This window comes from Trichechus manatus, unplaced genomic scaffold (genome assembly GCF_000243295.1).
Source record: "Trichechus manatus latirostris isolate Lorelei unplaced genomic scaffold, TriManLat1.0 scaffold00038, whole genome shotgun sequence".
Lineage (NCBI taxonomy): Eukaryota > Metazoa > Chordata > Mammalia > Sirenia > Trichechidae > Trichechus > Trichechus manatus.
Genome location: NW_004443974.1, coordinates 4165971 through 4186158, shown reverse-complemented (window position 1 = coordinate 4186158; position 20188 = coordinate 4165971). Strand labels below are relative to the sequence as shown.

The 20188-nt window shown below is 37.7% G+C and overlaps 1 protein-coding gene across 4 annotated transcripts in view; it reads left to right on the top strand.

Annotated features, from left to right (window-relative positions):
- ATP6V1H (ATPase H+ transporting V1 subunit H) overlaps positions 1 to 20188 on the top strand; it is a 140715-nt gene that overhangs the window by 27917 nt on the left and 92610 nt on the right. Inside the window, exons 4-8 of one of the 4 annotated variants that reach the window (XM_023730651.1) lie at positions 4626 to 4715; positions 8217 to 8258; positions 12288 to 12401; positions 15149 to 15253; positions 18443 to 18496. In XM_023730651.1, the coding sequence (XP_023586419.1) occupies positions 4626 to 4715; positions 8217 to 8258; positions 12288 to 12401; positions 15149 to 15253; positions 18443 to 18496 (405 nt within the window). The remainder of the gene's footprint in view (positions 1 to 4625; positions 4716 to 8216; positions 8259 to 12287; positions 12402 to 15148; positions 15254 to 18442; positions 18497 to 20188) is intronic. The other 3 variants (XM_023730653.1, XM_012555368.2, XM_004375608.3) reach the window with 3 other exon arrangements.

Here is a 20188-nt window from a genome sequence, read left to right as displayed (position 1 = left end):
GTGTCTTTGTTGAGCTTCTTTCTGGATATTCTGCACTTCACTGAAAGTGGCGTGTTGAAGTTTCCTGCTACTGTTGTGGAGCTGTCTCTCTCTTCAGAGCTGTTAGAGTTTGTTTTATGTATTTTGGAGCCCTGTCATTGGGTGCATAGATGTTTATTATGGTTATGTCTTCATGGTGGATCATCCCCTTAATCATTGTATAGTGTCCTTCTTTGTTTTTTATGGTGGATTCTGTTTTAAAGTCTATTTTTTCTGAGATTAGTATTGCCATTCCTGCTCTTTTTTGGTAGTTGTTAGCTTGATATATTTTTTTCCAACCTTTGATTTTTAATAAATTCATGTCTTCTTTTCTAAGGTGTGTCTCTTGTAGAGAGAATATTGATGGATCCTGTTTTTTTTTAATCCATTCTGTCACTCTTTATGACTGCATTTAGGTCATTTACATTCAGTGTAATTATTGATAGATGTAAGTTTATTGCTGTCATTTTGTAGTGTTTTTTGTTTTTGTGGTGCTGACATTTTCTTTGTTCCTCTTACTCTCCTGTGCTGAATTCCTTTTGTTTGTGGATTTTTTTTTCGTTTCCTTTGTTTTTGTCGGTTTTGTTTTTACTGAGACTTTATGTTTTTTGTCTTTATTTTTATGAGTGTGTTTGTTAACTTTCTTTGTGGTAACCATGAAATTTACCCTTATCTTTCTAAGTTTGAAGCAGTCCATTATTACTTGGTATCACCTTGCCTTCCTCTCCATTAGAAGGTTCTATACCTACACCGTTTATTCCCTCTTTTATTGTTCTGATGTTGTTGTCATTAAGAGATTAACTATTCTGATTCCCTGTTGTATTTATTTTGGTTTTGGATAGTCCTTTAGAGTTCATTTCCTAGGTTGGTATCTGGCTGGTATGATCCTGCATCCTAGATTCAGCCTGTGAGCTGAAGGTGTTTGCTCTCGGATTGAAGGACTCCCTTTAATAATTCTTTGAGTTTGGTTTGGTTTTTACATATTCCCTTAATTTCTGTTTATCTGGAAATGTCCAATTTCACTGTCAGATTGGAATGAGAGTTTTGCAGGATGTATTACTTCTGGCTCGCAGTTTTTTTCTTTCGGGGTTTTATGTATGTCATCCCGTTGCCTTCTTGCCTGCATGGTTTCTGCCAAATAATCTGAGCTTAGTCTTATTGTTTCTCCTCTGTATGTGACTTCTTGTTTTTCACGAGTTGCTCTCAGGATTCTTTGTTTGTCTTTGGTTTTGGCAAGTGCGATTATGATATGCCTTGGTGATTTTCTTCTGGCCTCTATCCTGTATGGGGTTCGTTGAGCCTCTTGGATGGCCAGCTTTTCATCTTTCATGATATTGGCGAAGTTTTCAATCAGTAGTTCTTCAGTGATCCTCTCTGTGTTTTCTGTTTTCTCCCCCTGTTGTGGATCTTTGCTCACTCCAAAATTTTTGCTTTTGATTTTAGCCCACATAATTCTCAGGGTCTCTTCATTTTTCTTTGTTCCTTTTTTCAGAGTTTTCCTACGAGCAGAGTTGTATCCAAGTGTTTTGTCTACATTTGCGCTGATTCTGTCTTCCATCATTTCAAATCTGCTCCTCAGCCCTTCTATGACACTGCCCATTTCTGAAATCTTGTTGTTTTTCTTTTGGATTTCTAATTGTTGTTTTTGTATAATTTCTAGTTGTGAATTTATTTTGACATTTTGTTCCTGCATTATCTTCCTGAATTCTTCCATTTCTTTGTCTGTATATTCCATGAATTTGTGGGCCTTTTCCATGAATTTGTCTATTTTTTTCCTCATTTTTGTCTGCTTTTTGCTTCAACTCTTGGATAATTCTGAGTATTAGAGATTTGAATTCCCTATCTGGTAGTTCTAGTGCCTTTTCTTCTACCGGAAAGTCACCTGGTGTTTTGTTTTGGATGCCTGCTAGAACCATCCTGTCCTGTTTTTGTAAATGGTTTGATATTGTCTGCTGTCTTTGGGGCATTCAGTAGTTATTTGTCTTGTTTATTGATTGTAGATTTGTTTCATCCTGGTTTTTTTTTTTTTTTTTAAATTTGGCTACGTCTGAACAGGCAGGCTGTGTGTTCTTTGTTGTTTCCTCGTCTGTGGGCACGATACTTTTCACCTACTTCTCCAATTCGCAGGGTCAGTTGCTCAGATATGGTACAGCAGGGAAGGTGTAGCTGAAGAGGAGTTGCTGGCATGGGTGGTTTGTGGCACTTTTTACAGCCACCAGGGCGGGCCAGTAATCAGTGCAGGGCAGGTTCCAGTAGGCTGTGCCTGTATTGCTTGGTGGTGTGATGTTAAGTGCATGGTGCAGGTAGGCAGGATGGAGGGGGGAGATTGTGATGTGTGGAGGTAAGGTGGGTATGGGAGGGAGGAGAGAGGAACAGGAGCCAAAAACATACAAACAAGCGAAAAAGGGTACTAGGGGAACTTGCTATTGGAGTGGAGAGATGAGAGACTATGAAATAGAGAAAAACAAAAATGGGAAGAAGAAAAGAAAAGAAAGTAATGAATAAATATAAAAAAGAAAAAAGAAAAGAAAAGCTCCCAGGGATCCTCCTGGTGCAGCTACGAGGTCTGGGGAAGTTGTTCCCAGGTGTTGAAGTACAGCCTGGCTAGAAGGCATAGAGGTGTCACTCAGCGCCAGGTACTCGGAACAGGAAGAGAGGGAAGGTATAGAGAGATGAGAAAGTGAGTAATGAAGAAAGACAAAAATGGAAAAAGAGGGAAGAGAAAACAAAACTAAAAAGAAAGAATAAGAATCCCCCCCCCAAAAAAAAACCCACAAAAAGAGAGATGTCCTGAGGGATCCCTCTGTGTGTCTGCACAAGCTGAGGGGGTAGGTTCCGAGCCACGCAGCACTGACCAGCTAGAACGGGCCTCCAATTCGAGAAATGAAAAAGAAAACAATTCAAAACAAACGAAAAAGCCCCGGGATCCCACCAGCGTGGCAGCAGGGACCAGGAAGCAGTTTCATATTCGAGCGGAGTTTCACAGCCTTTCAGGAAGAAGCAGAGATGGCTCATGGAGCCAGGTATTTGAGTGAAAGGAAGGGGAGGTGGTGTGAGGTGAGGAAGAAATCAAAAGAAGCAGAAAAAAGCAACACCAGCAGCCAACAAATGGCACTCTGGGAATCAGACAGTGCGGGCGGGTGGAATCCAAGCAGCTGGTGCTTCCTGGCCAAGAGACTGTGTCCGTGGGAAGCAGAGGAGGCCGGTGGGGGTGAAGAAGGGTGGGGGTGGGAAAGTGTATATTGCTGGTTACCGATTATTCTGTCTCTTGCTGGAAGCTCCGTGAAGCTGCTTTCTCGTACCCCCTATTTGCTGGTCTCTGATAGGAGTCCAAGATGGCAGATCCGTGCTGCATTAGCTGGTAGGGGACCTCTGCATGTATGTTTCCTCGCTCTCTGTTCTCTGTCAGTTCCTTATTCCATTTGGTGCTTGGCTGACTTCTTTATCTCTCCATTTGATGCTTAGGGTTTCAGGATTCCTGTTTTCTGTGTTTGGCTTAGTTTTTTGGATCTTTGCTGTGGGGGACAGCGTGGTGCTTCTGTTTAGAGCGCCACATTGCCCGAAGTCGTTAATGTTTTGATTTTTGAAAAATTGAATAATTTATTATTGTTGATTTTTTTTAGTGATACAAATGTTGTTATAGGTATTAATTTTGTAATGTTTTCAATTCTAATATTCAGTGTGATAAGTGGAATTTCTATGGAAGATACGGCTTATAGATATAGCATAAGCTCTGGAATGAGCATAATTTGATGAGGTATAATATATTTTTCTATAGAATGGACTTATTACATGCTGTTTATTACATTGAGCATTTATTGAATGAATGAATACTGAGTGAAATGTACTTTATATGTCCTTAGGTTTGGAAGGTTTCTCAAAGTATGATGCCAAACCTATTACTGAATTATGTTGCACGTACAGAACCATGTTTTAATGGGTGATTTAAAGAATTGTAAAGGATAATTTTAATTATACACTATTTGAGTTGTATGCTGACTTTAGAACATGACCTGACTAAGATGCATTTCCACTGTCCATCATATTTTCTGATAAAGGGTGCTCGGTTAGCTGAAGGAGCCCATGTGCAGCTCGGTCTGATTCTTACTAGTGTTCTGAGAAAACTGATAGGAAACATAATTATTGGCTCCAGTTTTTATTGAATTCCAGAGAGATTGTCACATAGTTGATAATTTGTAGAAGGGAAACAAGACAAAGTCTTTTGTTGCCAATTCCCAATACTCTTTTTGCTCTAGTGTTCTGTTTCCCAGTAAGTGCAAAAGATAAAACACAATTCAAGACCAATTATAATTTTTGATTGTCTGCATAATTAAATCTGTGTTATCATGTGTTGATAGTGACTAGGTATGTCTATTTAAAAATAGCAGACATTTTGAAATTTATCACTAGATATCAAAATTTGGATGCGAATCAGAATGTTGTCCTCCCGCACATCATCACAGCAACATTTGTGAAAGGTAGACATTTTCTGTAATTGAAATGTTAGTAGCATTTTACTAACTTTTGGAAGAGAAGTAATGTTTCACTGAAATTCCATTAAAATGTGATTGGAAACAATAACTAACATTAATTTTATCTTTTTCTAGTGTGCTAAAACGTTTATAAATCTGATGACTCATATCTCCAAAGAACAGACAGTTCAGTACATTCTTACTATGGTTGATGATATGCTGCAGGTGGGTATATTCTTCATCTTTTTGTGTACTTCACGGTGACATGTTTGTAAGGTTTCACTTACCAAAACCAAAAAACCCATTGATATGAAGTCGATTCTGACTCTTAGCAACCCTATGGAATACAGTGGAACTGCCCCATAGGGTTTCCAAGGCTGTAATCTTTACAGAAGCAGACTGCCACATCTTTCTCCTGCAGAGTGGCTAGTAGGTTTGAACGGCTGACCTTTTGGTTAGCAGCTGAGTGTCTAACCACTGCACCACCAGTGCTCCGTTTCACTCGCAGCATTGCTTGTTTTTTTCTAGAGTGTAATAATATATTTTTTTCTTAATTAAGTGAATTTTAATTTGGTAATAGTGCTAAAGGTGGAATGCCCATATACAGATTATTTTATGTTGTTTTTCAGGAAAGGAGCCCTGGTTGCACAGTGGTTAAGCACTTGGCTGCTAACAGAAGGGTCGGCAGTCTGAACCCACTAGCCGCTCCGTAGGAGAAAGATGTGGCAATCTGCTGCTGTAAAGATTACAGCCTTGGAAATCCCATGGGGCAGTTCTAATCTGTCCTGTAGGGTCACTGAGGCAGAATCAAGTCAGCCGCAGTGGGTTTGGTTTGGTTTGGGGTTTTTCAGGATGTCAAGTAATCAATATATATTTTTTCCCAAGATACCTCAGAGTTCTTTGTTGAGCACCAGTCATGTTTGGTGAATCACGTGAGGCTTTCTGGAAGCTCTCCAGATCTACAGATGATGTGACTCCCCCTACTTCAGTCATTCAACAGATTTCAGTGCCCATATGTGCCAGGCCTGTGCCAGGCACTGGAGCTTCAGTGCTGAATGTAGGCAAGGTTCTTGTCCTCAGAAGCACTATCTTTTTTGGAAATAGCTTTGATAATCATCTGAAATTTTTCCAGTGGCATAAAGTTTGTGTTTACTGCTTTACTGTCCCTGAATGCAGAGTCTTCCTATATTCACAGTTTTGTTTTCTACCCCAGAGTATAATTGAAGCTCAAGTTTTTGGTATATAGATCAGTTCTTTTTTTTTTCTCCTTTTTTAAAATTGTAGTTTAGATGAAGGTTTATAGAACAAACTAGCTTCTCATTAAACAGTACACATGTTGTTTTATGACATTGGTTAACAACCCCAGGACATGTCAGTACTCTTTTTTGACCTTGGGTTCCCTATTACCATCTTTCCTGTCCCCTCTTGCCTTCTAGTCCTTGCCCCTGGGCTTATGTGCCCCTTTAGTCTCGTTTTGTTTTATGGGCCTATCTAATCTTTGGCTGAAGGGTGAACCTCAGGAGTGACTTCAGTACTGAGCTAAAAGGGTACCTAGGGGCCATACTTTCAGAGTTTCTCCAGTCTCTGTCAGGCCAGTAAGTCTGGTCTTTTTTTGTGAGTTAGAATTTTGTTCTACATTTTTCTCCAGTTCTGTCTGGGACTCTCTCTTGTGATCCCTGTCAGAGCAGTCAGTGGTGGTAGCTGGGCACCATCTAGTTGTGCTACCACAAGTGGGTGGGGCTTTAACAAACAGAAATTTAGTTTCTCACAGTTCAGGAGACCAGAAGTCCGAATTCAGGACACTGGCTCTAGGAGAAGGCTTTCTTTCTGTTCGCTCTAAGGGAAAATCCTTGTCTCAGTTTCTCTAGCATTCTTGTTGTTCCTCAGCAATCTCCTTGTGGCATCTATCGTTTCCTCATTCTTGCTTCCTTGTGCTTAACCTGCTCTTTTTATATCTCAGAAGTGAGTAGGTTTAAAGACAGACCCTACACTAATATGGCCTCATTAGCATAATAAAACTCTGTTCCTAAATGGGATTACATCCACAGGTATCAGGGTTAGGATTCCAGCCCATATTTTTAGGGGGGACACAATTCAATCTGTAACACCAACTGTGTGCCAAGCACTGTGCTAACTATTGGGGGTACCAAAGTGAGGAAGAATGGTGCTGTCTACCCAGGGTCCATCGTATCATTTATAGGAATGTAGTGATTGTATAGTGTGAGTGAAGGTTCAGTATCAAGCCTGGGCTGATGCAGGCCTGTCAAGAATGACCTTGGTCTCTCTCAGCACTTTTTCTTTTAAAACAGTAGAGTTAAGATAAATGGGGAATGTCATGCCTTGGCTAAGGAGCCCTGGTGGCAGAAACTGTTAAGCACTTTAAAAGTTGGTGGTTCAAACCCACCTAGTGGCTCAGCAGGAGAAAGACCTGGCAATCTGTGTCCATAAAGATTGGAGTCAAGAAAACCCTATGGAGCAGTTCTTCTCTGCCACCTGGGGTCACTATGAGTTGGAACTGACCCCATGGCAGCTAACAACAAGAGGTATAGTCTCTTGCATTTTGCTGTTTCACATATCAGTTCATATAACCCAACCCAACCCATTGCTGTCGAGTCGATTCTGATTCTTAGCGACCTCATAGGACAGAGTGGAACTGCCCCGTAGGGTTTCCAAGGAGCAGCTGGTGGATTTGAACTGCTGACCTCTTGGTTAGCAGCCGAGCTCTTAGCTGCTGTGCTACCAGACCTCCTCAGATCATATAAATCTCCCATATTCCTTTTTTTCACAGCTACGCAGTACTCTATTGGTGGATGTACCCTAATTTACTTAATCAGGCTCCTGTGTAATGGCCAATGAGGTTGATTCTGGTATTTTCAGTTTTAAATAATGATGCAAAGAATAACCTTGTGCGAATGTATTTTTGTTTTTTTGGGAGGGTACTTCATGGTGAATTCCTAGAAATAGGATTGCTGGGGAAAAGGGAACTACATGTAGTTTTGTTAAGATATTGCCAGGTCTTCTATTTTGCATTCCCACCAATGTAGGAGAGTGCCTGTGTCCTTGTAACCTTGCCAGTAGAGGGCGTTGTCAAGCTTTTTAATTTTTGCTAATCTAATAGATGAGAAATGGTATCTGAAGTTGAACATCTTTTCATATGTTTAAGGGCCACTTTTATATCTTTTTATTTTTTTCTGAATTGTTTGCTCATTTTTTTTGCCCTTCTTTTTAGGTTTTTAGTCTTTTCTTTCCCCCATATTTAAGAATCTTTATACACTAGGGATATAGCTGTGATAATTATTTCAGACGTTTTCTCCCAGTTTGTCATTTGGCTTTGCTTATGGTGGTTTTTGTATGGCAAAAAATATATATATATGTATTTATTTTTAAATATTCTTAATTTATCATTTTTTAAAATTGGGATTTTGAGTCATAGTTTTTCCCTTTCATTGTTGTGTGTCTTTGAGTCAATTCCAACTCATAGCAACAGTATAGGACAGGGTGGAACTGCCCCACAGGGTTTTCTAGGCTGTAATCTTTACAGGAGCAGATTGCCAGGTCTTCTTCCCCGTGAAAGGCTGGTGGTTCGAAACCCCGACCTTTCCGTTAGCAACCGTGCTCTTAACCATTGTGCCTCCAGGGCTCTTAGTTTTTCCCTACAGCTAGATTATAGTGGAATTTACCCATGTTTTCTTCTAGTATTTACATAGTTTCATTTTTTACATTTAGATATTTAATCCATTTGGAGTTGATTCTTCTGTATGGTATAAGGTATGTGTCTAATTTTATGTTTTCCAAACAGCCATTCAGTTGTGCTGTTATTGTTAGATGCTGTTGAGTCCATTCAGACCCATAGCAGCCCAGTGTCCTAGCACCATTTATTAAAAAGTCAATCTTTGTCCCAGTGGTTTGAGATGCTGCCTTTAACATTAAATTTCTGTATGAACCTGGGTTTATTTCTGGACATGTACACACAGTTTTAATTATAAAGGCTATTAAGACTAGTCCCCTTTGTAGCTTTTTTTCCTCTTTCTTTTCAGTATTTTTGTAGCTATTCTTCCATGCTTCTTTTTCCATGTGAAATTGAGCATCAACTTGTCTGGGTGTATGAGTTGGTTGCATTTTAACTGAAGATTGTGTTAAATTTTTTAATTAGGGGGAAATGACATAATGATAATAAATTTTCGTATCCAGGAACAAAGAGTGTCTTTCCATTTGTTTAAGTATATGTCTTTTTCAGGAGTGTTTTAAGGTTTTCTTCATAAAGGCTTTGCATATTTCTTGTTAAATTTATGCCTAAATATTTTATCGTCTTTATTACTATTATAAATGGAGTTTTCTTTCATTGTATCTTTGAATTGTTTTGTGTACACAAAAGCTTGATCTCTGTATATTAATTTTATAGTCTAGTACCTTATTGAATTCTTGTTTGAATTTTATGATTGATTTTCCTTTTTCTTAATGTACAATTTGCAAATAAGAAATGCTTTTACTTCTTTCCCAATTCTTATGTGTCTGATTAATTCTTCTTTTCTGTTTGTGTTGGCTGTACCTCCAGTATAATGTTAAGTAGTAATAAAGAAAGATAGTGGGCATCCTTGCTGTTTTAGTTAGTGCTGCTGTAACAAAAATACCACAAATACGTGGAATTTATTGTCTCACAGTTTTGGAGGCCAGAAATCTATGCTCTGTTAGCTACTTAGTTTTTCCATCTCTTTGAAGAATGTTGTTGATATTGGGATCGGGATTGCATTGTATTTGTAAATTGCTTTGGGTAGAATTGTCATTTTCACAATGTTGAGTCTACCTATCCATGAGCATGGTATGTTTTTCCATTTATGTAGATCCCTTAGGGTTTCTTGCAGTAGTATTTTGTAGTTGTCTTTGTATAGGTCTTTTACATCCCTGGTTAGATTTATTCCTAAGTATTTTATTTTTTTAGGGACTATTATAAATGGTATTGTTTTCCTGATTTCCTTTTCATTGTTCTCTTTATTGTTGGTAATTGTACATTTTTAATGCCCCCTTTTCCCTACTCTATTCATTAATAATTTGGTTTGTCAGTTTTTAATGATATCTTTGACTTCTAACAATCAATGAGATTATGGTACTTCCTTGTTTTTCTCTCTTCTTTTTCTTTTAGTTTCATGTTTATATTTTTTACTTTGTCAGAATATATAACATTTATATATTACTTCTTCAGTACTTGTCCCCAACTTTGTTTTATTATATCACATTTTCCCCATTGGTCCTTTTGCTGGAGTTTTCCCAGGAGTCTTTTGGTTGTAGATTCTCCAAGGAGGGTTTCCGGGTATGGTGTTCTCTAAATTTTGCATTTAAATTTTTCTTCTATAGCCTTCATACCTGAAGGACAGTTTGACTGATGGAGAATCCTTGGTTCAAAATTCTTTGAGTTGCTTTTGAGTCTGTTCTATCTTGGACACCTTAGAATTTATTTAGTCTTAATTTTTGAGACCATTTTGTTCTTTTCTTTCATTCCTGAGTTCAACCAACTCTTAATTTTTTCCGTTTTTTAGGGACAGTTTTTCAGTTTTGTTTTTCAATTTCTGATTCAGGGAGGTTTTTCATGTTCCCAAGTGTGTGTTTGAAGACATTTAATTCACTTTGGAGTGTCGTGTTCCAGTTTTCTTTTGCTTCATGTGTTTTTTTTTTCTTTTTTTTTGGGAGGGAAAATTGATCAGCTGAGATATTTTGATTTGCATCTTCTGGTTTCTTCTTACAGTAACTTCTTAGGCTGCTTCTGTCTATTCATGTCATGAGTTGGGAGTGGTTTACAAGATTCATAGCACAGGAGCACGTAGTGAGGTACAGTTTCTCGAATGGATGACTCTTTTTTTAATGGGGAGTGGATTAGGTACCCTTTGATATTTTTGGTTCTCTTTTGCCCTGGAGGGCCCTAACTTTCCCTCTTTTGTTTCTTTTTCTCTTCACCAGCTGGTCTCCAAAAGATGCTTCTCACTTTCTTTTTACCTTTGTTTCTCAAAAGTGATGCCTTGCTCCCCATTGTCAGTGCCCTGATCTACTAGGAGTCTTTGTTGGTTCTTTCATACTTAGGATTTACTTCATTTTCAGTCGATACAGGGTCTCTTCCTGGGCCATATCCTTCCATCCATGCAGATTTTCCAGACTGACCATGCTGTCCACAAAAGCATGAGGTGGGAGCATGAGAGAGAGCTTTGTTGGGATACAGTGTTTATTTTTCTCTTTGCAGAGAATTGGGAGATTGTATTCTCTGTCTTCTATTCCGAGGGCCTGGGTTTTGTGTAGTTTTATCTGTTCCTCTTGTTGACCTGTATTGTCAATGAAGGATGTGTGGAGAGATACAAAGTTAGGTAGCTGCCATTATTCTCAGCTATCAATTCAATATATTTTAATGATTGATTTTGTTTATAAATAGGGTCTCTGTGAGTTGGAATCGACTTGGCAGCAACGGGTTTGAATTGGGGTTATCGAGAAATTTGTACACACCTTTATCATTTGATTCTTTGTACTATTAAAAAATACTGTGATTTTACTTTTCCCAAGTTTAATCCAATCATTTCATTCTTATCACTTCTGAATAGAATATTTTTGGACAGATTTGCTTATTTTTCTCACGTGTTTACTTTTTAGTACATAATTTTGAACATTTATTGTTTTCTGTGTCAGGATACTAACAGCAGTTGCTTAGTTCCTGTAACTAGAAGGGCTTTATTTATATTCTTTTAAAGGTTTGAAACCTGGGTGCTGGGAGAATGGTGGCTGGAGGTGTTCCATCCATTGCACTCTTCATGAGGAATGGAAATCACCACTAGTTGAGAAGATGGGTTTTAAATTTATACAAAATGTCTTATGAAATAGTTTTCTGAACTTTTTCTATATAGGATAGTTTGTTCATTTACATTACAATGAGAAATACAGCTTTCACTTTGGAAATAATCCACCAGTGGAGTAATGATGACCTGCCTGAATTTTGGGTCCTTTGATTAAGTCATTATCATAATTATTATCGTAACCATATAACTATTCATTACTTAAGTAGATGGTAGTCTTTTCCTCAAGTAGGTAACTGTAAGATTCAATTTTGGTTTAAAAATGAAAATTATTGTTTGTGTGGTTATTTGAGCTTTTAGCAAATGTTGCCATTTAGCAAATATACTCTTGTAATGAACCAGAAAGTAGAGAAAATTTAAGTGAGAGGTGAAGTTTGCATGATTTCAAAGAATTCACTCTTCCTCAAATCCTATATCCAGCTGCTGGTGTGTTATGCTGTTTTTTTGCTGTCTTTACCTGCCCTCGATTTTTCTATCATGACATGCTAGGAGTAACCTTGACACTTGATGCTTTTCTAATCCCGTTTCCCTTCCCTGCTTATAAGTAGTTTGAGGTGCTTCCTGCTTATCCTTCTATCCAGAGTTCATTTGTGATGTTTCTGCCCCTCCTGATTTCTTTGTGTGGAGTCAGGGTGCTCACCCTCCATCAACACAACAGTACTGAGACAGGCAGGTCAGAGGTGCAGGCAGAGAAGAGGTCACTCACAGTCCTACACCTTGCCGGGCTGGGGTTTCTGTCCTGTCTTAATTGATTTAAAATCATCAGACTAATTAAAGGCAGACTTAAAATGTCTACCCTCTCCTCCACCACATAGTAATAATAACAGAGAAAAATCACGCACATTGGGGAAAAAAAGATACTGACTTAAATGGGACTTAAAATGAAAGGTTGAGAAGCAATACACAATTGTTACATTCTTTAGTTAAATTCATTCTGATTAATGATACCATTTCTTTTCTTTTTTAGGAAAATCACCAGCGTGTAAGCATTTTCTTCGACTATGCAAAACGTAGCAAGAACACTGCCTGGTCCTACTTTCTGCCAATGCTGAATCGCCAGGATCTCTTTACTGTTCATATGGTAAATTCTGAATTGATCACATTTCTAATTTAGAGAAAAAATAGACCTGGGGCATTTATGACTTAGTAACCTCTCAGTGGAGTCCTGGTGGTGAGTGGTTAAGAGTTAGGGCTGCTAACCAAAAGGTTGGCAGTTCGAATCCACCAGCTGCTCCTTGGAAACCCTGTGGTAGAACCCAGTTCTACTCTGTCCTATAGGGTTGCTATGAGTCAGAATGGACTTGATGGCAATGGAATCTTTCAGTTCCTAGAGAAGTAACTGCTGCCACGTTTATTTTTAGAAGCAGTGTTTCCTTATTGGTGTTTAGTAAGGTGATATTGGGATGTCAAAATGAGATAGGATTGTTCTGATATACTTAGAAAGTTTTGCAGACCATATGATGAGTTCATTAGCGTAAAACCTCTGGTAAATTCACATGTGTAAAAGCTCTAGATTCTCTATGACAGGATTAACTACAATTTACTGTGTAGAAATTGAAATTTACTTTGCAGCTGCTGTGTTTAATTAATCACTTTTTAAATATCTTAAACACACTGCTGTTTTAAATTTAGCCTGAAGGGCTGTCTTTGGAAGCCAAAACATTGAAAAATCTTTTATGGAGCTGGGAGAATGTTTGAAAGGAGGATTGAGAGAATACACCTTTGTACAGGCACTTATTTTATTCCCAGTGGGAGTGGGCTGCAGGTGGGGAGCTTCAAGGCTGCTCATTTCAGTAGGTGTCTCTCCGTGTTTTATGTTAAGAACCACTGCCGGTGAGGCGTTTGTCAGTATGCGCTTCCTCACACACACGCTCTCTCTCGCTCTGCCTGTATTCATTTATGTACCAGTCTTGTCACATTGTATACATTATAAAACATTTATAAAGAAAGAAAGAAAAAAGGAGGATTCATAAAATTCACTATAGTTTAAAAAACAGTTTTTAAAAATCAGTAATACATTTTCTTCTTTCAGATTGTAGAGGCTGGTTTTCACTTTCTGGATGCCTGGTTTTAAATGTCTTGCTAATTTTGATGGTTTTATAATGTAATTGATATATATATATAGTACGTTTGATGAAGGTTTATAGAGCAGACTAGTTTCTCATTAAACAATTAATACACATATTGTTTTGTGATATTGATTGCCAACCCTATGACATGTCAACACTCTCCGCTTCTTGAACTTGGGTTCCCGGTTACCAGCTTTCCTGTCCCCTCCTGCCTTCTCTTCCTTGCTCCTGGGCTGGTGTGCCCATTTAGTGTCGTTTTGTTTTATGGGCCTGTGTAGTCTTTGGCTAAAGGGTGAACCTCAGGAGTGACTTCAGCACTGAGCTATAAGGGTCTCCGGGGGCCATACTCTTGGGGTAATTGAGGAATATATTAAAGAGCAAATATACGGTTAGGGAAAGTTCATCTTTTTTTGGTGTGGATATCAATTTTTTTTTTTGTTTATTTTGGTGGAAATATATATAAGAAAACGTTTGCCATTTCAACACTTTTTATGTGTACAATTCAGTGACATTAATTACATTCATCTTGTTTTGCAGCCGTCATCACTATCTGTTTCCAGATTTTTCCATTACCCTTAGCAGAAACTCACTGTCTCCTAAGCAATGATTCTATCTTTCCCCCTCATAATTATTAATTGCGTCACCAAATCCATGTTTTAACTTCTTGGAGATTTCAGTTATTTTTGGCTAATCTTTGAAATGTTAGGGTCAGGCTGTTATTGGTTTACCTTGTAATGTGCCGATGAAGAGCTTATGCGAGGAGTAGAAGTGTCAGGTTTCTTATTACTTTGTCTTTTTCTTTTTACTTGTATTTATACTGCTTATAATATTTCATTCCTTGCTTCGTTTAGACCAGTTAAATCTATATAGTGTAAATTCACTTAGCTGGTCCAGGTGCCCTGCTGCCCCTCCACATTGTAATTTCCAAGTATACCCCAACACTCGAGTGTCTGCTGCACTGGGCTTGGACATGTGCCTCTGTCAGCCTGGCTAAGCTGTATTCAGATGTCAGAACAAACACTAGTCCACTGCCACAGTCTTCCACTCTTTTGGGATTAATTATTGCTGAAAAATTTTGGGGTTTTAGAATAGTGACTTGCTTACAGAGAATACTGAAAGAATCTTTATTAAATTGGGGTTTATGTGTGGGGAATTAGTGTGTATACTGCCTGTTTAATGAAAACTAATAATGATCAGTTTTATAGCTTGAATAAAATTGAAAATCATTGACTGAGGAGGAAGAGTACTTGTTTACGTAGTGAGAGGTGGCTATTTAATACCAATGTATATATTACACCAAGATAAGGATGAGAACTGACAAGAGGCTTGGAAGGAGCGAGGTAGTGGCTAGGAATCTGTCGCAGAGATTTCTCGGAACTGTGGCAAGTGATTTGGTGAAAGTCTGCCCCTAAGAAAGATTTTTTTATTGTTCTTCTGTCTTTTGCTGGTCTTATAATGAATCCTAATCTTATTCCAAAACACAAAATAATATAGGGAATGTCATGAAATTCTTGAAATAACTAATTTTGATTTACTTTAATTGAAACATTTAAAAATTCATTTTGAATATTTATATATTTGTGTATGTACTTATATTTCAAATATATTATTTAAAATGAAATATAAATTGTTATTTTTGGAGGAGGTGAAAGTTACAAAAATCATATACCAAAACGGTTATGAGTCTTGGTTTTTTAAGGTGTATGATATGATCTTTGAATCAGTACAGTCTTCAGATGGATTTCTTATTTGTTTTTAGGCAGCAAGAATTATTGCCAAATTAGCAGCATGGGGAAAAGAACTGATGGAAGGCAGTGACTTAAATTACTATTTCAACTGGATAAAAACTCAGCTGAGTTCACAGGTAAAAGAAATTTCTTTTAGTATCTTTGAAAGGAACATAATATCCATGTTCTCGTAAGCTATTCGTGGCAAATACATTAAATTATAAAAAGTTAAAATAATGCCATTTTGAACCTGATAAATAAACCAAACTGCTCTTAAATTTGGTAGCGTACTTCACCTTTTCTCTCTTTGACTGGATTCAATTCAAACCTTCCTGTCTTTTCTGCTCCTTGGGGACTTCCCACTCATAGTCTTCAGTGGCCAGGTAGTGTCTTCATTCTTTGTGGCTGCCACGATCACACAGGTTGGAACATTGAAAAGAACTCACAAAACTCCAGAGTGTACCCTCATGTAAGGCTTTTAATGAAGGCCAAAGAAACTCTTGGGCAGGGGAAAGAGTGCAGGCAAGAGCAGGTGAGAGGCTTCTAGCCACAGCTCCCAGCCAGCCTCAGGATTGTGGACCACCAGGATTTGTGTGAGAAATCATGGTTTGGGGAGAACTTCTAAAGGTTTCTGGTGGGGTCTCTTATCCCCTCTGGTCACATAACCAGGCCAGGCAGTGTGTCCAGTTACACCAGTAAACACACTGGCCCTGGGTGTTGCCAGGGGAGTTTCGAGCTGTCAACTGCCCATCAGCAGTCATTATTGAATCCATTTGTCCTGGCCAGGAACCACTCCCAGACTTCAGGTGTCCCTGCGCTCGCTCAGAGTTGCCCAGGCCAGTGTAAAATAACTCTCTCCTAGGGACTCAGTGAGTTGACTGTTATCATTTTGGGATTGAACATTTAGAGCCTAAAGTGAAAACCTGTTTACTGGTCGTCTTGGTTGCTTTTGGGCCTCTCGACCTCTACTTCTCCGTGGAGAGAAATAGCTTAATTATTTAATGACTGGTAAAATGGCAAGTTTTCAGTGTTTGTCTTCATGCTTGCGTAGAATGGGGCAAAAGAGAGGGTACTTCTTGAGGCTCTGTGGAAAGTGCTTCTTTTGTTTGTGTTTCTAGTTATTAAGTGTTTGGTGGTAAAGGGAGAGTTGGTGGGAATGATCCTTCGGGAAAGAGTGAAGTAAAGGAGGTTTGGGAGTATTCTGGGGAAGGAAAGGTAAAAGAGAAGGAGATTTTGGTGTGGGGCTGGGTGACGCTGGGGTGAAATGGAGCAATGGGGCTAGGAGAAATAATATTGATAGTCATTGAGTTGTCAGCATTAGATTACAGGTAAATGTCTATTTGAAATAAAGTTTTGAAAAGTTATAATTTAGATTTTTGGTGACTTTATTGTTTTAATAGACTTTAATTTCAGGCATAAGAGAGAGATACCATGACATTTTGCTTATTGGATTTACTTTTGTCTTACCATTAATTGCCTTTTTTATTTTTTGGTGGGGAGGGGAGGCAGGGGAGCCTAATTACCTTGTGTATTCAGACAGGATATTTCAGAGAATCTTGAACAAAATTAAGTACATATTTTTTGACACCTGTAGAATTGATTTTAAAACATTTTTTGGCTTAGTTTTAAACATTATTTTTAGAAGAGCAACGAATTAGCAGATTTTACTGAATTTGTGATTTTTTAAAAAAAAATTGTTTAGAACATGAAAAATAGGTGTGTGAAAATGAGATTTTTAAGCTTGTAAATCATTTTAAGTTTGTATATCATTGGGACCAGAATGCTTAAATAGGTAGGTAGCCCGCCTCCCCTCTCTTTTTTTTCTTTTTGCTATTTTGAAATTACTTCTTCCTTTAAACAAAGTACGTTTGACTTTAATGGTAACACTGTGATATATTGGTAATGAGGCTTTTTTGTAGCTGAATTCACAAAATGAAAATTGGTAGGAAAGAATGTATACAGTATTTTACCGTTATCATTTTTGGTGATTTCACTTTAAACTTTTCCCCATAGGAATAGCATTTATATTGTGCCTCACAGATGATTTATCACTTTTAGATGAATACTGTGGCTGTAACCATGTCCACCATTTGGGGAAATTATTTTTGTTGTCACTACTGAAAACAGATATTTCAGTATCTAGACACTTTTGCTTCTTGGTAGTAGATAACTACTCTTAAAGGTGTTTTCTATATATTTCTAGTATATTCTTATGTCACTAAATCTTTGGCTTTATGAGTTTTGGTGTGGTAATTCTGCTTTGCAAGTTCTTCTGCTATAGGGTGACTTTTCAGGGTACTTAGCGGAAGTTCTGGCTTTGCTTCCACAGAGTCTGGCCACTGCTTCTGCTTGGCTCTGGCTAGGGCTGCCTCTCTTACTGTGAATAGACACTCCGTTCAAAGCATTTTACTAGGATTAAATTATAGATTCTTATTTAAAGAACATCAGGATATGATTACTTGGGATTTTATTTACTACTTTGCTCACATGTGCCGTGATGGTGCTATGTCTGGATGTTCTCTTTTTCTGTATCGTAAGTTTTCTCCTCATAAGAAGGACCACAATTTCATGATTCTGACAGAAATAAAGTTTCAAAAGTCCAAGTTAGTTGTAAGTTTGGATATTTTGTTCTTTGACTTTTTAGTGACATTTAGGAGCCTTTTTTGGTAGTTTAGAGCATTGTACTTGGGTTATAGAGGCCAATGGCTTGCACTCAGTTGACAGTATTTATTGAATAAAATAAATATTTTCTGTAAGAAATTCAGTATCACTTTTCTTCTGCATTTTCAGCCTCTGACTTTCTACCTTAAAATTTCTTTGTTATTTCTATATAACATTTGAGATTTTTGATTGTCATTATAACTTGTTGGCATTGCTATAGGTAGCTTAATTTCAGTACTATAGAGTATCTTCCCGTTGTTGTGTACCTGTTTCAAAAGCTTTGTCACAGAATATAGATGTGTAGATCACTGAATATAGATAGTTCAGCTTAAGGCAGTCGTCTTGTTAGAAAAATAATTCAGTGAGTAAGTCCTGAGACTTGGCGATTTAAACTCACTTCACTTATGAAATTTAGGTAGAGCTGGTATTTAGTTTTAGTATTGTTCCATTTTTAGTAATTTATTGATTAAGACATTACCTGGAAGAGTATAATGATATTTAGAACACTCTACATCATCCCCATGCTGTTTATGAGTTGATGACAGACTCTGTTAAGTAGGATTAGAAAAAAATTATAAACTAGCTGAGTTCCCTTTCCTAACCTGATAAAAATTAGGATAAAATTAAAAGCAAAACTAAGTAATAAGTTATTTATTTCATAATAGAAACTGCGTGGTAGCGGTGTCGCTGTTGAAACAGGAACAGTCTCTTCAAGTGATGTAAGTATATTCCTTCTTAATTCACTGGCCTCCTAACCCTCTGAATATAACCTATTTCGAGTCATAGATAGCTAGAATTTTTAAAGTCACAGATATCTAGAATTTTTAAAGTTTTTACTAGTTCCACAAATGCAAATCCGTGGATTTGATGTGTCACCTCCGGTTAGGTTAATTGTATTGCAAAGCTGTATGTAAATATTTATGGTCTGTGGTGATCACTTTTTCTGTTTGGTAGACATGAGACGTTGCTCCTCCCTTTTGCTCTTTTTTTGTTTCAGGCCACTTTATTTCAGGCCTGGGAATTAAAGCAAGAGTCTGAATTCAGTTGTATAGCTGGTGCTAATAATCTTAACGTTACTGTCTTCAGTAACAGACTTCAGTTGTCTGATAAAACTGTTTCATACTTGTCTAACAGATAGATGAACCATGTGTTAAACAGTGGAAAACAATGACATTACCCAATGGCACCAAAATTTATTGACTACCCTGTGTTGTTCAGGGCTTTATGTACGGCTGCATGGTGCCCAGAACAGGTTTTTTGGCCAGCCTCTCCCCACACTTTTGTAGAGCCAGAAGGTTAAAGGTTGAAACTAATCATGTCCCCCCAAGTCCCTTTCCTAGCTAGGGTTACCCGCCCCGTTTGAGAATGGTTTAACTTTGTTGTGCTGTAGGGATAGCTCAGGAACTGGCAATATGTTTGGTCAAGTAAGGGTTGCATGATTGGAGTCAACTGAGAAAAGGATAGGGAAAAAAGATAGAAGCACCTCGCTTCCTTTTAGATGCAGATATCTCTGGGAAACAGGAAAGATCTTAAGAGGGTAGTGTCTACATCCTGCCTGTAATTGACCTAATTGAAGCTCTGTAGAAGCCATCTAATGTCCATGTTAATTACTGACGCTTCCATAACCTGTATGGAACACACCTGTTTGTATATTGTAGGACTGTAGATGGCAGCAGGGTCCATTCTCAAAGCCAAGAGCTGGGCTTCTGTTGGGGCATGGGTTGAAGGGTTTGACAGTCTATTAGGACAGGAAATAGCTATTAGCTTTCTAAAGTGGAATTGGAACAAGGTGTTGAACTGGATGAGCAATCTTGGGGCTAGAGTGAGTGAGGGAGGTGGTATTACTATGTAAGTTAGAAGTCTGGATATTCAGTCATTAGCACATGTTTAAATTGGAAATCTTTATTTTGTATGACTTAAATTTCTACCAGTGTGAATTTTTGAAAAACTGTTTAGTTTGCGTATTTTAGGATTAGATAGATGTTTTAAAAAGTTTTCAGAATCATTTGTCATATAAACTTACTTAAATGGCTGTTAAATTATGTGTAAGTTACTAAAGCTTATATAATGAGGTTAAAGTTCTAACGACATGTTTTATTTTGATATTTTCTATCATTGTGTTGGAAAAAGAAAACTGATTAATTGAATTGGCAGTACATTTAGTCCAAGTAGTTAAGCTTGTAGACTTGTCCACATATGCCCCAAATGGAATTAGCATTAGGGGTAATTGTTAAGTAAGAAAAAGATGACTTTTGATTGCCCACCACTTTCTCTTTAGTGCCCCTAAACCTGAACATATTTTCTGTCTCTTCTTGAAGGTTTTTACTTTTTCATATGGCTGTCAGTTTGGAAAGGAATAAATAAATTGAGAGTAGAGTCTTAGCCCTTCCTTTCATATTTGTGTTTTAATA